Genomic DNA, 13673 nt, shown 5'->3' with positions numbered 1-13673 from the left:
AGTGCTCAGGGCTTACAAGGGGTGATCCCACACAGCCCTGCATCCGCCAATGGATAAAGAACCAGGACCACTGCATCTCCTCAGTGATAACTATAACTCAGGATTCTCTCAAAAAAGGAAGAAGGAAAGATGAGAGGGGATGGGAAGGGAGGGAGGAGTTCAAACAGAGTATGTTGAAAACAAAAGAGGTATCTGCACCTACAACCCATACGGAGTCCACAGTGGACACCTCTCCAAAGAGAACAGTCCCCTGCAGGGTGAAAATCATAGGACACACACCTCTGCCAGGAAGAAGTCTACGCAGAGGCAGGGCCGAGAGCCCATGGGCAGGGACAGAGGCCCTGGGGCAGATTCAGAGGCAGTGGATTCTGGACAGTTCTGCGGCTCCTCCTCCCCAGTTGGAAAGAGCATGCAGACACAGCCATCTGCTTTTCCACTGTGCTCTTCCTTTTTCTTTACTGAGAATTGGCAGTTTATGTTTAACTTCCTTATGTGGTATCTCCAGAACTTTCCTGAGCTCTTGAAGCCCTGTAACAGCTCCTTCATCATTTGACTAAATTTCTTTGAGACCACGGCAATGTATGGAACAATATTTTTGTGATGGATCTTGCTACATGAAGTGAAAGTTACAATGCATGAAATGCCTTCAAGTGGCATCAAATAAATGGCAGCTGCCATTCTTATCAGTAATAGTGATGATAAAAACCAGCTTCAAAAACATACTGATCCAATCCACACTGATTGGATATTAATTAAGTGGCAGGCTCTGCCCTTACAACAAAAGGTACTTAAAAGAAAAATAAATCTAACAGGTTAAGACAAATAGTATAAGAGTAATGGAACAAAGAAATGAAATCATTATAATGGTGAAAAATTAAACAGAAAGATACATCTAGTTTGAAGAAATAAGAAGAACAAGCATTTGATTTTGGACTTGAAGATGAGTAAGATTCTTAAAATATTAGCAGAAGATGATAGGACAGAAATGGAAGAGAAGAAAAATACCCAGGACAACATAGCAGCCAAGCTTTCAGAGCACATAAGTACGGGGAGAGCAGCAAGGTGCACCCAGTAATCTAGTCTGGGCAGACCAGGGAAGACACATAAGAACAGAGAGAACAGGGCAGAGGGAATTATGATACAGGAGCATCCATGGTAGCTAAGACTGAAGACTCTGTACTTCAAAGACCAGTCGTTAGTACTAAGCACATGGGATGCTTGCTTTTCCATTCTTGAGATGACTCTGCTAAAGAGAAGGTGCATCAACTCCATCCAGGTAAATACAAAAGATGAAAAGTCTCCATCTTTTTCTACAGCTATACAGTATTCCATAGTGTACACAGACCACAGTTTATTGGCCACTCATGGGTTGGTGGCCACTGGGCTGTTTCCATGTCTTTGCAACTGTGAACGGAGCTGCTATAAACATTCGAGTACACGTATCCTTACGGTACAATGATTTTTTTTTCTTCCGAGTAGATACCTGATAATGGAACTATGGGATCAAATGGGAGGTCTATGTTTAGCTCCGTAAGAATTCTCTATATTGGACGGTGCCTGTGGCTCAAAGGAGTGAGGCGCCGGCCCCATATACCGGAGGTGGCAGGTTCAAACAAGGCCCCAGACAAAAACTGCAAAAAAAGGAAAAAAAAAAAATTCTCCATACTTCTTTCCATAGAGGATGTATTAGTTTGTAACCCCACAAGGTTTATGCGTGTCCCCTGTCTCCACACCCTCATCAACACCTGTGGCTTTGGGACTTTGTGATGTAGCCCATTCTTGCTGGAGTCGGATGGTATTTCAAGGTGGTTTTGATTTGCATTTCTCTGGTGCCTAGGGACAAAGTACATTTCCCATGTGTTCCTTGGCCATCATTCCATCTTCCTAGGAGAAGGTTCTGTTCATTTCTCTTGCCCAGTCACAGATAGGACTGTTTGCTCTTTTCTTGTTGATTTGGTTCTCTGTAGACTCTAGTTATCACCGTTTGTCAGATTCGTATCATGCAAATATTTTTTCCCATTCTGAAGATTGTTTATTTGCTTTATTTACTGTGTCCTTAGCTGTGCACCAGCTTTTAAGCTTGATCAGGTCCCATTTGTTTATTTTTGTTGCTGATGCAGTCGCCAACGGGGTCTTCCTCATAAAATCTCTCCCCAGGCCTATAGCAAGAGTTTTCTTCATGCTTTTTTCTAGAGTTTTTATCCTTGACATCTTAGACTTAAATCTTTTATCCAGCATTAGTCGATTTTTGTAAGTGTTGAGAGGCTCAGGCCAGATGAACTACTGGCCCACATGAAAGGAAAAACACAATTCAATTCAAGAAGGGAGTAGAGGGAGGAGGAGAGGCTCAGTGAGCCCCCACCTACTGGGCACAACGCAGGGGTCTATGGCACGCCTCCTAGGTGAAAGGCTTAAACACAAACTTGCCCTACAAATGCAAACAATGTAACCTAATAGCACGTATCCCTACATTAATCTGAAAAACAAATTAGTCATTGGCAAATCACGGAAAAAGATGCTAAGTAGAGAAATCATATGGTGAGACCTTCTTCCTGACAATGAGAACAATCTTTAACTGTCTTACTTGGGGCCGGCTGACATCACAGGACAGCTTTCTTCTGTGCAGAAGTCTGTGATGGTTCCATACAGCATGTTGATCTGATTGAAGAAATCCACAGCTGCAAAAATATGTAGCAGGTGTAAGTAAAACTAAATGGCCGGAATTAAATTCTAATTTTACCTAATTAAAATCTTAGGTTTATCAGTGTTCTTTCCCCTATAAAAAAAAAATGGGTGAAAAGCATGAAGAAAAGCATCGGTATTTGACTGCACTGAAGTTGGGAGTTTGTGGTCATCAAGTGACTCCATTAAGAGAGCAAAAAGACAAGCACAAAGCAGGAGAAATTATTTGCAACTCATAGAAACAATAAAACTCTTGCATCCAGAATGTATGAAGAACTCCTACAGACCAATGAGAAAAAGACAATGCAGGAGAAAAATGTGAGACAGTTTCGAACTGTCACTTCACAAAAGAAGTTTTCAGATGCCGAAAGTCCTAAGAAAAGATGCTGACAATACTGGAGCTGTAAATTTAAATGACAGGGGACACCATTCCACAGGCCCCAAAACACTAAAATTTATTCAAAAATGCAAAGAGCCAAGACTATTCAACAAATTCTTAAAGAACAAGGTGCAGATTAAGATTTATAAGGAATAGAGCAGAGTGGTCCTAGCAGGGGGGGAAGAGCAACATACACACAGCCTGGACCAGAGCCCTGGCCACGCAGAGCAGCAGGCAGAGGACGGTGGCGCAGACGGCATCTCTGCACCAGCTGGTTATTGCTACGGACAAAACAAAACTTGACTTTTTACTCATCATACCCAAAAAGCAATCCCAAGTAAGAGTGGTTCCTCTAAATGTGAAAGACAAAAGTTTAAAAGAGCACAGAAAACATACTCATGTCCTTTTACATGAATATATTTCTTAAGCAGAGCACAAAAAGCACTTATTATAAAGGAATAGTTTTCCAAATCTCTCATCAGATTAATAGGTTTTTAATATATTTTAATGCTATTCATAATTTTTATATTGACCTCAGAGTGAACAATCTTATTATTAAATTTAATACTATTAGTAATAATAATCATAGTGTTATAAGAACAGTGTACTCAGCACCACACCCAGCTAATTTTTCTAGTTCTTGTAGAAACCGTCTCTTGTTCAGGCTAGTCTCAAATTCCGGAGCTCAAGTGATCCACCTGCCTCAGCCTCCAGAGTGCTAGGATCACAAGCATGAGCCACTGAGCCCAGCCAAAATTTCCTAATTCTTTACTGATTTTTTTTTTGTCTACATTTCCTATCAATTACTGACAGAAGAATGTTTATTTGACTCCTCCCCCTCCTTTTATTACAATTTTGAGATGTTATTAAAGATATAAATTTGGAATTTTATACTCTTTGTGAATAAAATCATTTATCACTTTGCATGTGTACATTTAAAGTATGTCCCTTAGAAGCAGCATTCAGATTTGTTTTGTTTTGTTGCCATCGTGCCATACCTGCTGCCCTCTTTGTTTAGTGATGAGATCTCTCTGTCACCAGGCTGGAGTGCAGAGGCAGGCCCAGCTCACTGCAGGTGCCAACGCCTGGGCTCGGCAGTCCTCTGGCCTCTCGAGGAGCTGGGACCAAAGGCACAGGCCACAGCCTGATTGTAGTCTTTTTTATTGGGTCATTTTGTCCTTTACATTTAATATAATTACGAAAACTTTGATTTTAACCCACTCTCTTGCTGTTTGCTATCTACTTATCTCACTTATTAGATGATTCTTTTTCTCTCTTTAAGTTCTTTAGGATTTTATTTTGTTAGTCTATTTTTCTCCCCTAATTAGGTAGGTAATTATATTCACTTTCCGCTAAGATAAAAATCTCATCAACAACTCTCTTTATTCCTTTATGTACCTGAAATGTTTAGAAATATGTCTAGACTCGGCTCAGTGCCTACGGCTCAAATGGTTAAGGCGCCAGCCTCATACACCTGAGCTGATGGGTTCGAATCCAGCCCAGCCCACCAAACGACAATGACGGCTGCAAACAAAAAATAGCTGGGCGTTGTGGTGGGCACCTGTAGTCCCAGCTACTTGAGAGGCGTGGGCAGGAGAATCGCTTGAGCCCAGGAGTTGGAGGTTGCTGTGAGCTGTGATGCCATGGCGCTCTACCCAGGGGGACGGCTTGAGGCTCTGTCTCAAAAAAAAAAGAAAGAAGTATGTCTAGACTTAAATCCTATGCACCTTGCTGAATGTCACTTGGGAAGATGACCATAAATAAGAAATGCTTCAAAGGCAGGGCTGTAGTTTCAAAGTGTAATTATATGTTCTAAGCAGATGACCTGCTTCAGTCAAAATCACTTCTGTCTAGCTACGATAAAACTGTGCAACGCCAGCCAGTGAAGTTCTCAAAGTTCTAGGCATTTCAATAGTAAACGGTCACCACCCCCTTATCTGGAGTTTCACTTTCCATGCTTTAGTTACTCGTAATCAACCATAGGCTGAAAATATTAAAAGGAAAATTCCGGAAATAAATAATTCATAAGTTGTAAATTATGTGCTATCCTGAATAAAATGATACAATCTCACCATCCCACTCCATTCAGCCCCAGATGTGATTCACCCTTCAGACCAGCATGCCCCCGTGTACCTGCTGCCCTCCCACTAACCACTCAGCGGCCCCCCGGTTGTCAGCCTTGACAGAGCACAAGGAGGAGGCTGAGTACAGTACAGTAAGATATTCCGAAAGAGACAGGGAGAGAAAGACCATGTTCACATAACTTGTATTGCAGTATAATGTTATAATCATTCTATTATTATAAATCTCTTACTATAATTTATAAATTAAATTTTATCATACATATTTATTTTTAAAAAACATTGGATTCAGTACTATCCACACGTTTAGGCCTCCACTGGGGGTCTTGGAATGTATCCCTGCAAAGAAGGGGAGCCTACTGTGTAGACACTTACCTATGGCAACCGAGACAGAGATAGAATATAGACAGAAAATGATGGTCTGCTTTTATACTTAAAAGGTAGAATTCTCTTATAGTACAAAAGCTGTATGTAGCCATCTTTACATTTTTAGAATTACAGGCAGTCCCTGAGTTACAAACATCAGGCTTGTGTACGACTCACACTTATGAACGATGGCTATTACAGGCAATAGGTCAATGTACCTGTTCAAACTTGCATACAAATTCAACTTAAGAACAAACCTCCTGGCTGGGTACCTGTAGCATAGTCGTTACGGTGCCAGCCACACATACCAAGGCTGGTGGGTTCAAACCCAGCCTGGGCCAGCTAAACAACAATGACAAAAGCAACAAAAAATAGCTGGGTGATGTGGCGGGCACCTGTAGTCCCAGCTACTTGGGAGGCTGAGGCAAGAGAATTGCTCAAGTACAAGAGTTTGAGGTTGCTGTGAGTTGTCACGCCACAGCACTCTACCCAGGGTGACATAGTGAGACTTTGTCTCAAAAAAAAAACAAAAAAAAAACCTACAGGATCTATCTTGTCCATGACCCAGTGACTGCCTAGTAAATAAGCTCTCAAATAGTACAAAAAAGCACAAGTACAAAAAGAAGAATGTGCACATATACTGAGATTTATCCTCAGTAATGTCTTTGAGGTTCCACAGAATCATCTTATAGGTAATATGGGTCTCATTAATAAAACCAACAAATCACTTTCTTTATTTCAAATAACTATACTCTCTTGGTCTTGGAGGATAACCACATCATAACAAGACAGTTCTTGTGCAAATGCTGTCACAGTAAGGTTTTAAGACATCTCAGTAAAATCCTTCCAGTTTCTAGAAGTTACTAGTATGTGTGACAGCTTAATTCATAAATCCTATGACATAGTTCAAATTATAGTAAGATATCATCAAACATTACATACATGTAAGAGAAATACTGTTTTGGTTTTCCTTAAAGCCTAGATATTTCATGTATGCTTTCAATTAGATTTGATTTTATTTCTACTAAATTCAAATAAACTTCCTTCGATTATAAATTCTATTATCTTTTTTAACTAATGATGAAAAACCCTAACTCTTTTATTCCCTGACTTTCTCTGGCTTAAGTCCTCAAAATATATTTAATTTTTACTTATATGTTATTCTCTCTAGGAATTAAGAGTATCTCAAGAACATATTTTCCTAATTTCATTAGATAACTACTCAAATGTACTTTTTATTAGTGTTGTTGTAGTTGTCACTGTTGTTGTGTGGCAGGCCCAGGCCGGGTTCGAACCTGCCCAGCCCAGGTGTATGTGGCTGGCATCCTAACCACTGAGCTATGGGCACTAAGCCTCAAATGTATTTTTTTTAAATTAGCACCCTTAGCATAGTGATTAAAGTATAGACTTTCAAATTCCATAGCTGCTTCATTGAGCCCACACTTTGAATTGAACAGCTGCATGACTTCAGCAAGTTACCTGTCTCAGCTTCCCTACCTTTTAAACTGGGATAATAATTGTACCTACATCATAAGGTTGTAAAGAAGAAATAAAATCATCCATGTAGAAAGGACAGCAGAGTGACAAACACATAATTTTTGTTGGACAAATATTGTTATTATTATCATTATTATCACTGCACTGAAAATAGTAAATATATGTTTTATAATACGTTATACAGGACACAAGAATTTTATAAAATGCCATATTCAGAAATGAAGTAATATAACAGCTAAAGTTGAATTGAGACATCACTATGTGATACTGGGATGCTGACTAGATCCTAGACGAGATAACACCCAATGCTCAAGTCGCAGTCTGCTGAGAAACAGAAAGGCACTTACTGTTGACTGCAACCCACTCGTTCAGATCCTCCCCTTCAGGAAGCATGACAGCCATCCGGAGGTTGCCACTGCCAAGTGTGGCTTCTGCATGTTTTAAGAGTTCATACTGGTGAGAACCTTCTGGAATATTCTTCTTTGGTTTAAAAGTTTTAGAAGAGCGACTACCACTGTGAATAGAAAAAAAAAAAGGCACTTCAATATTTAAGGCATGACCTTCCAGAGTCCACTGTACTATATCGCCTGATAAAATAGCAGCAGAGGTGATCTCAAGTGCCCACAAATAAGCAGCGGATATCCTTTCAGCCCCCTTGAGCTGAATTTTGCTGGACACATTAGATTCCAGCAATATAATTACTATAACTACTATGTTCTCTACCCAAACCCCAACAAATTTTCTCTATATTCCCTACCTTAACTCACAAGGAGAAAAAAATGTTAGTTGCAATTAATCCAGCTCTTGACAACAAATTAATGACTCAGGATTATAGCTTATAATATAAAAAATGAAAAATACTTCCATGATAAGTTTTACTCATTTTATTCATTTTATGCCTATTGTAAGTCTCCTATCCTCATACAAATAAATTGGTTTTCTTCCTCCTTTTTTTTTGAGACAGTCTTACTATGTTGCCCTCGGTACAGGGCCGTGGCATCACAGCTCACAGCAACCTCCAACACTTGTGCTCAAGCGATTCTCTTGCCTCAGCCTCCCAAGTAGCGGGGACTATAGGTACCCACCACAATGACCGGCTACTTTTTTGTTGCCTGGGCTGGGTTCGAGCCCGCCAGCCTGGGTGCACGTGGCTGGTGCCGGAACCACTGTGCTATGGACGCTGAGCCTAGTTTTCCTCCTATAAAAGGCATAAGGATACAATTTTATATCAAAAAAAAAAAAAAAACACACACAAAAATCCTGAAGCAAGAAAGAGAAGCCACATTTTCTTCTACCCAATTATAGGAAGCATCAGTAATCAATCTTAATCCAGACTTCTCATTAAGCAGTTAGGTAGCCAAACATCAGCAATGGCTAGTTCACTCAAATTTCTGAATGCATACACACACACACACACACACACACACACACATCTATACAATATATACATATATAACGTTTTAAACAGGTCAACTGAAACTAGGCTTAGAAATGGTTTAGGAGTTTTTAAGGGAGGAGGGCACAGCAGTGCACTGCGCAGTTACAGCTATTCCGGAGGCCGAGGCCAGGGGATCCCTTAAGGCCGAGAGTTCAAGGCTATGCCAGGCTGTCAGTAGACCTGTGAAGAGCCACCCAACTACGCCCTGGACAACCCAGCAAGACTACATGTCTTTAGAAAGAAGAAAGAAAAGAAAAGAAAGAAAGATTCCCATCCCTTTAAAAAAGAAAGGTTTTTTGTTTGTTTTTTGTTTTGAGACACCCATCAACCCAAATATCCAAGTCAAATGACAAATACTTAGGCATTTTTCATTCGAAAGTACTGACACCCTCTTTTTAAAGTATGTCTCTTCTCAGATGTTTAATTAGAACTGAACTGATGCTCCTCAACTCTGACACATACACTCTCCCATCTCTGCTCAGTGCCCAAGGGATCGCTTTAAATACACTCCTCAGATGATGTCCTCTGCTTAGAACCACTCACTGCCTTTCCCAAGTACTGAGATTAATCCAAAGGTCAGTCTTGGACCCACATCAGCATATGAAGATTCCTCCCCAAGCTGGGCAAGATGGCAGGTGCCTGTAGTCCCAGCTACTTGGGAGGCTGAGGTGAGTGAATCATTTGTATTCAGGAGTTGCATACCTGCCTGAGCAAGAGCTAGACCCCATCTCTACTAAAAATAGAAAAACTGGCTCAGCTCCTGTAGCTCAAGTGGCTAAGGCGCCAGCCACATACACCAGAACTGGCGGGTTCGAATCCAGCCCAGGCCTGCCAAACAACAATGACATCTACAACCAAAAAATAGCCGGGTGTTGTGGCAGGCGCCTGTAGTCCCAGCTACTTCGGAGGCTGAGGCAAAAGAATCACTTAAGCCCAGGAGTTGGAGGTTTCTGTGAGCTGTGACACTACAGCACTCTACCGAGGATGACAACTTGAGGCTCTGTCTCAAAAAAAAAAAAAAATAAAAATAGAAAAAGTATCAGGAATCATGGTGGGCACCTGTAGACTCACCAGGTGGCTAAGGAGCTACTCAGGAGCCTAAGGCAGGAGGATCTCTTTTTTTTTTTTTTTTTAATGTAAATTGTTTTTAATGATCGGAAAATGTAAAAGTAAGTTTTATCATAAATGGAGATTGCACGTTTTTCTTTATATACAAAATTAGTTCTCATTCATGCAGAAATACAAACATTCTACCTACATTTGCATTCAAAGTTACCCCTTTAATTCAGAGTAGCCTATTACTGATTATCTAAAAAAAAAAAAAAAATGCAGATATCTTTATTTTGAATAGGCATAGCATTATTAGTGGCTTTCAATTAGGAAAGAAAAATCCCTTAATTTGATGGAAAGCATCTCAGTACCTGGCTGGCAGAACCTCATTTGCAAGCCAATTATATCCTTGATAAGAGTCTGCAAACATTTCTTTGAGCCACATAAACCAAAAAATAAATAGTAAAAACCTTATTCTAATAGAAAATTGGTTGAGATATTTTAAAATACATGAAAAACGAATGTTTTGCTTACAATTTTCTTAAAGTTTGAGTCAGTAAGACTAACTATGTGATTATTACTCAAAGTTTTTCAACTGGAACCTCATTTGTTTTTTCTTACTTAAAAACCACCACTTTTTACTTAAGCACAGGAATTCGAGGTTGCTGTGACTTATGATCATGCCACTGTACTCCAGCCTGGGGTAATAAAGCGAGACTCTGTCTTTTAAAAAAAGGAGAGAGAGAGAGCGCCTACCAGCACAGCCCTACACAGGACATCAGCTCATGCTCTTTCCTATCCTCAGAGGCAATGTTCTCACCCAAGTGAGCAGAAAGTCCCAAATCCCAAATCCCTAAATATTCCAGTAAAACCAACACCAAAAGGAACTATTGAACTCAACAACATATCTAATACTAAAGAAAACTTAGCAAACAGAGGGTATGTCAAATATAAATATAAGTAATACCTTTAGAAATAAGAGACTGTTGGGCGGCGCCTGTGGCTCAGTGAGTGGGGCGCCGGGCCCCATATGCCGAGGGTGGCGGGTTCAAACCCAGCCCCGGCCAAACTGCAACAAAAAAAAAAATAGCCGGGCGTTGTGGCGGGCGCCTGTAGTCCCAGCTGCTCAGGAGGCTGAGGCAAGAGAATCGCGTAAGCCCAAGAGTTAGAGGTTGCTGTGAGCCGTGTGACGCCACGGCTCTCTACCCGAGGGCGGTACAGTGAGACTCTGTCTCTACAAAAAAAAAAAAAAAAAAAAAGAAATAAGAGACTGTTATCCCCTTGAAAAAGCGGACAAAAAAGAAACAATTAGGGAAGGGTAGAGAGGTTGAAGTTCTCCTTTAACAAAGCAAGGTCAAGTCAAGAGATACTGTCCACAGTGAGCAAAAGTGTTTAAAATGAGGTTTAAATATGATTGATTGTGAAGATGGCTGCACAATGCTAGGAAAAAACTTAAAAACTTCAAATAGTACACTTTAAATGGGTGATTTGTATGGTATGTGTGTATACCTCAATAAAACTTTTTTTAAGGCACAAAGAAAAAAATTTTTTAGGGCACAAAAAAAAAAATGAATTGAAGTCAGCCCACATAAATATACGTCAACTGATCTTGACAAAGGGGAAAAGGCAACTCTGTGGAGAAATGACAGTCTTTTAGCAGGTGATAGTAAAACACGGCAACACCCGAATGTGAATAAACTTAGATTCCAACATTACGCCTTTCACAGAAATGAACTTGAATTCAATTATAGACCTAAAAAAACAACACAACCTTAGAAAATTTCTAGAAGAAAACACAGGAGAAAATCTGTATGACCTTGGATTTGATGATGAGTTTCTAGATATTAAACTAGTAGAAGTATGATCATGAAAGAAAAACTTGATAAATTAGAACTTTATAGGGAAAATGTTAAATTGTTCTATAAAAGGTGCTGTAAAGAATACCAAAATTCAAGTCATAGGCTAGACGGCAGAAATTGTACACCACATCCTGATGGACTTGTACCAAAAATATATAAGGGTTCTTAAAATTCAAAAAGAAGAAAACAATGAAGAAATAGAAAAAGAAAAGAACTCCATCAAATGAGATCTACAATGGCAAACAAGCACATGAAAAGTGATCACTACAAAGTGTCACCAGGGAATCACAAATTAAAACAATGCAATGCCACTACACACCTATTAGAATGGCTGAGTCCCGCACGGAGCCTCTGACTCAGTGGGTAGGGCGCCGGCCCCATATACCAAGGTTCAGGTTCAAACACAGCCCTAGCCAAACTGCGACAACAAAAAAAATAGTGGCATTGTGGCACCTGTAGTCCCAGCTACTCGGGAGGCTGAGGCAAAAGAATCACCTAAGCCCAGGAGTGGGAGGTTGCTGTGAGCTGTGTGATGCCACAGCACTCTACTGAGGGCGAAAAAGTGAGACTCTGTCTCTAAAAAAAAAAAAAAAGAAAGAAAGAAAGAAAAAGAATGGCTGAGACCTGAAAAACTGGTGACACTAAATATAGAGGCCTCAGGGCAACATGAACTCTCATGCCTTCCTGGTAGGAACACAGAAATGGTAAAGTCACTCTGGAAGTCAGTTAGGCCCTTTGTTACAAACCTAAGTACAATCTTTTCACAGAATCCAGCAATCACACTCCTAGTATTTATCTAATAGATCTGAACACCTATGTCCACACAAAAACCTGCTCACAAATAATTATAGTAGCTTTAACCACAACAGCCAGAAGCTGTTACACAACCAAAAGCCCCCTGACAAGTGAATGAATAAACAGATGCAGTACGTTCATACCAGGGCTGTGTGTTCGGCAATGAAAAGAAGTAAGCTATCAAGCCACAAGCGACACGAGGAAGCCTTAAATGAGTGTTGCCGTGAAAGGAGAATTCATCTACTATTAAAACAACAAGCACTGTGAAAGCTGAACAGATCCTACAGTGAAAAAAACTGCTTGGGGTCAAGTCTAGGATTTCCCAAACATCTTCAGCCATGGAAACTTTTCTTCTGCATTTAGTACCCTGCTCTTGAACACATACTAGGGAATGCTGCACTTGGACATGAAACTGCTGTGTTGCCTCCCAAAGTCACGTTGCTCACACCTGTAATCTCAGCACTTTGGGAAGCCAAAGTGGGCGCATGGCCTAAGCTCACAAGTTTGAGACCAGCCTGAGCCAAAGAGCGACTCCCATCTCTAAAAACAGCCAGGCAATGGGCGGCAGCTATGGCTCAAAGGAGTAGGGCGCCGGCCCCAATTGCCGGAGGTGGCGGGTTCAAACCCAGCCCTGGCCAAAAACCATGAAAAAAAAAAAAAAAAAAAACAGCCAGGCATTGTAGTGAGCGCCTGTAGTCCCAGCTACTGGGGAGGTTGAGGCAAGAGGATTGCTTGAGCCCAAGAGTTTGATGTTACTGTGAACTATGATGCCATGGCACTCTACCCACAGTGACAAAGTGAGACTCTGTCTCAAAATAAAACAAAAAAACAAAATAACAACAACAAAACCTTCAGTTTTATGAAGTTTAACTTCACGACTTTACACAAGAATGGAAGGAGGGTAGGTCAATTCAATATTCAATATCCTATAAACTTTTACCATCTAATCCTTAAGAAATAACGTAGCACTTCACAAGCAAAGAACAATTTGTTTCTACTCCTGTGAAGTTATCTGAGGTGTTATCACACCAGCACTAAATACATTATTGTCACTGAACAGGTACTGAAACCACAGGATATTTTTAGAAAACACCCATAGTGGAATGACTGGGTGATTTCCACGCAATAGCAGCAACTCTACTTTCAGAATTCTATACAATTTGCTGGATAGTTAAAAGGAAGAAACCAAAACTTCATATACTGAGCTCAGACTGAGCCTCAACTTGGCAACGGAGCTGATAGTAATTCCAAATATATCAGTATCTCGACCAAGAAACAACTTGAGGGCTCAAGCATCTTTTTTTAAATAAAGATTTTCCTAAGCTGAGATGGGAAATTGCATTCCTGGTTGTGTCTTGCTGCAGTCTGCAGCACCCTACGTGTCTACACACGTTTGTTCTCTTTAGATGGCTCTTCAAGATGCGAGCTGAGTCTCCTTTGCTTTTCTAACTTCACTGAGTACATGGCATCAGGGATGTTTCAAGGGCAAAGGATTTAAAGAAAAGCCCCATGTGCCGGAGGTGGTG

General features: G+C 40.5%; 1 protein-coding gene across 2 annotated transcripts in view; it reads right to left on the bottom strand.

The window, feature by feature from the left end:
- The window catches only part of MOB1B (MOB kinase activator 1B), a 57311-nt gene that overhangs the window by 15613 nt on the left and 28025 nt on the right, over positions 1 to 13673 (bottom strand). Inside the window, exons 1-3 of one of the 2 annotated variants that reach the window (XM_053563019.1) lie at positions 10461 to 10692; positions 7353 to 7519; positions 2585 to 2678 (exon numbers count right to left, since the gene is read on the bottom strand). In XM_053563019.1, coding sequence (XP_053418994.1) covers positions 2585 to 2678; positions 7353 to 7407 — 149 coding nt within the window. In that variant the 5' untranslated portion in view covers positions 7408 to 7519; positions 10461 to 10692. Of the gene's footprint in view, positions 1 to 2584; positions 2679 to 7352; positions 7520 to 10460; positions 10693 to 13673 lie in introns of those variants that run through there. The other variant, XM_053562328.1, reaches the window with a different exon arrangement.

This window comes from Nycticebus coucang, chromosome 1 (genome assembly GCF_027406575.1).
Source record: "Nycticebus coucang isolate mNycCou1 chromosome 1, mNycCou1.pri, whole genome shotgun sequence".
NCBI lineage: Eukaryota > Metazoa > Chordata > Mammalia > Primates > Lorisidae > Nycticebus > Nycticebus coucang.
The sequence above is the reverse complement of the archived record's forward strand: the minus strand, read 5'-3'. Positions and strand labels throughout refer to the sequence as shown.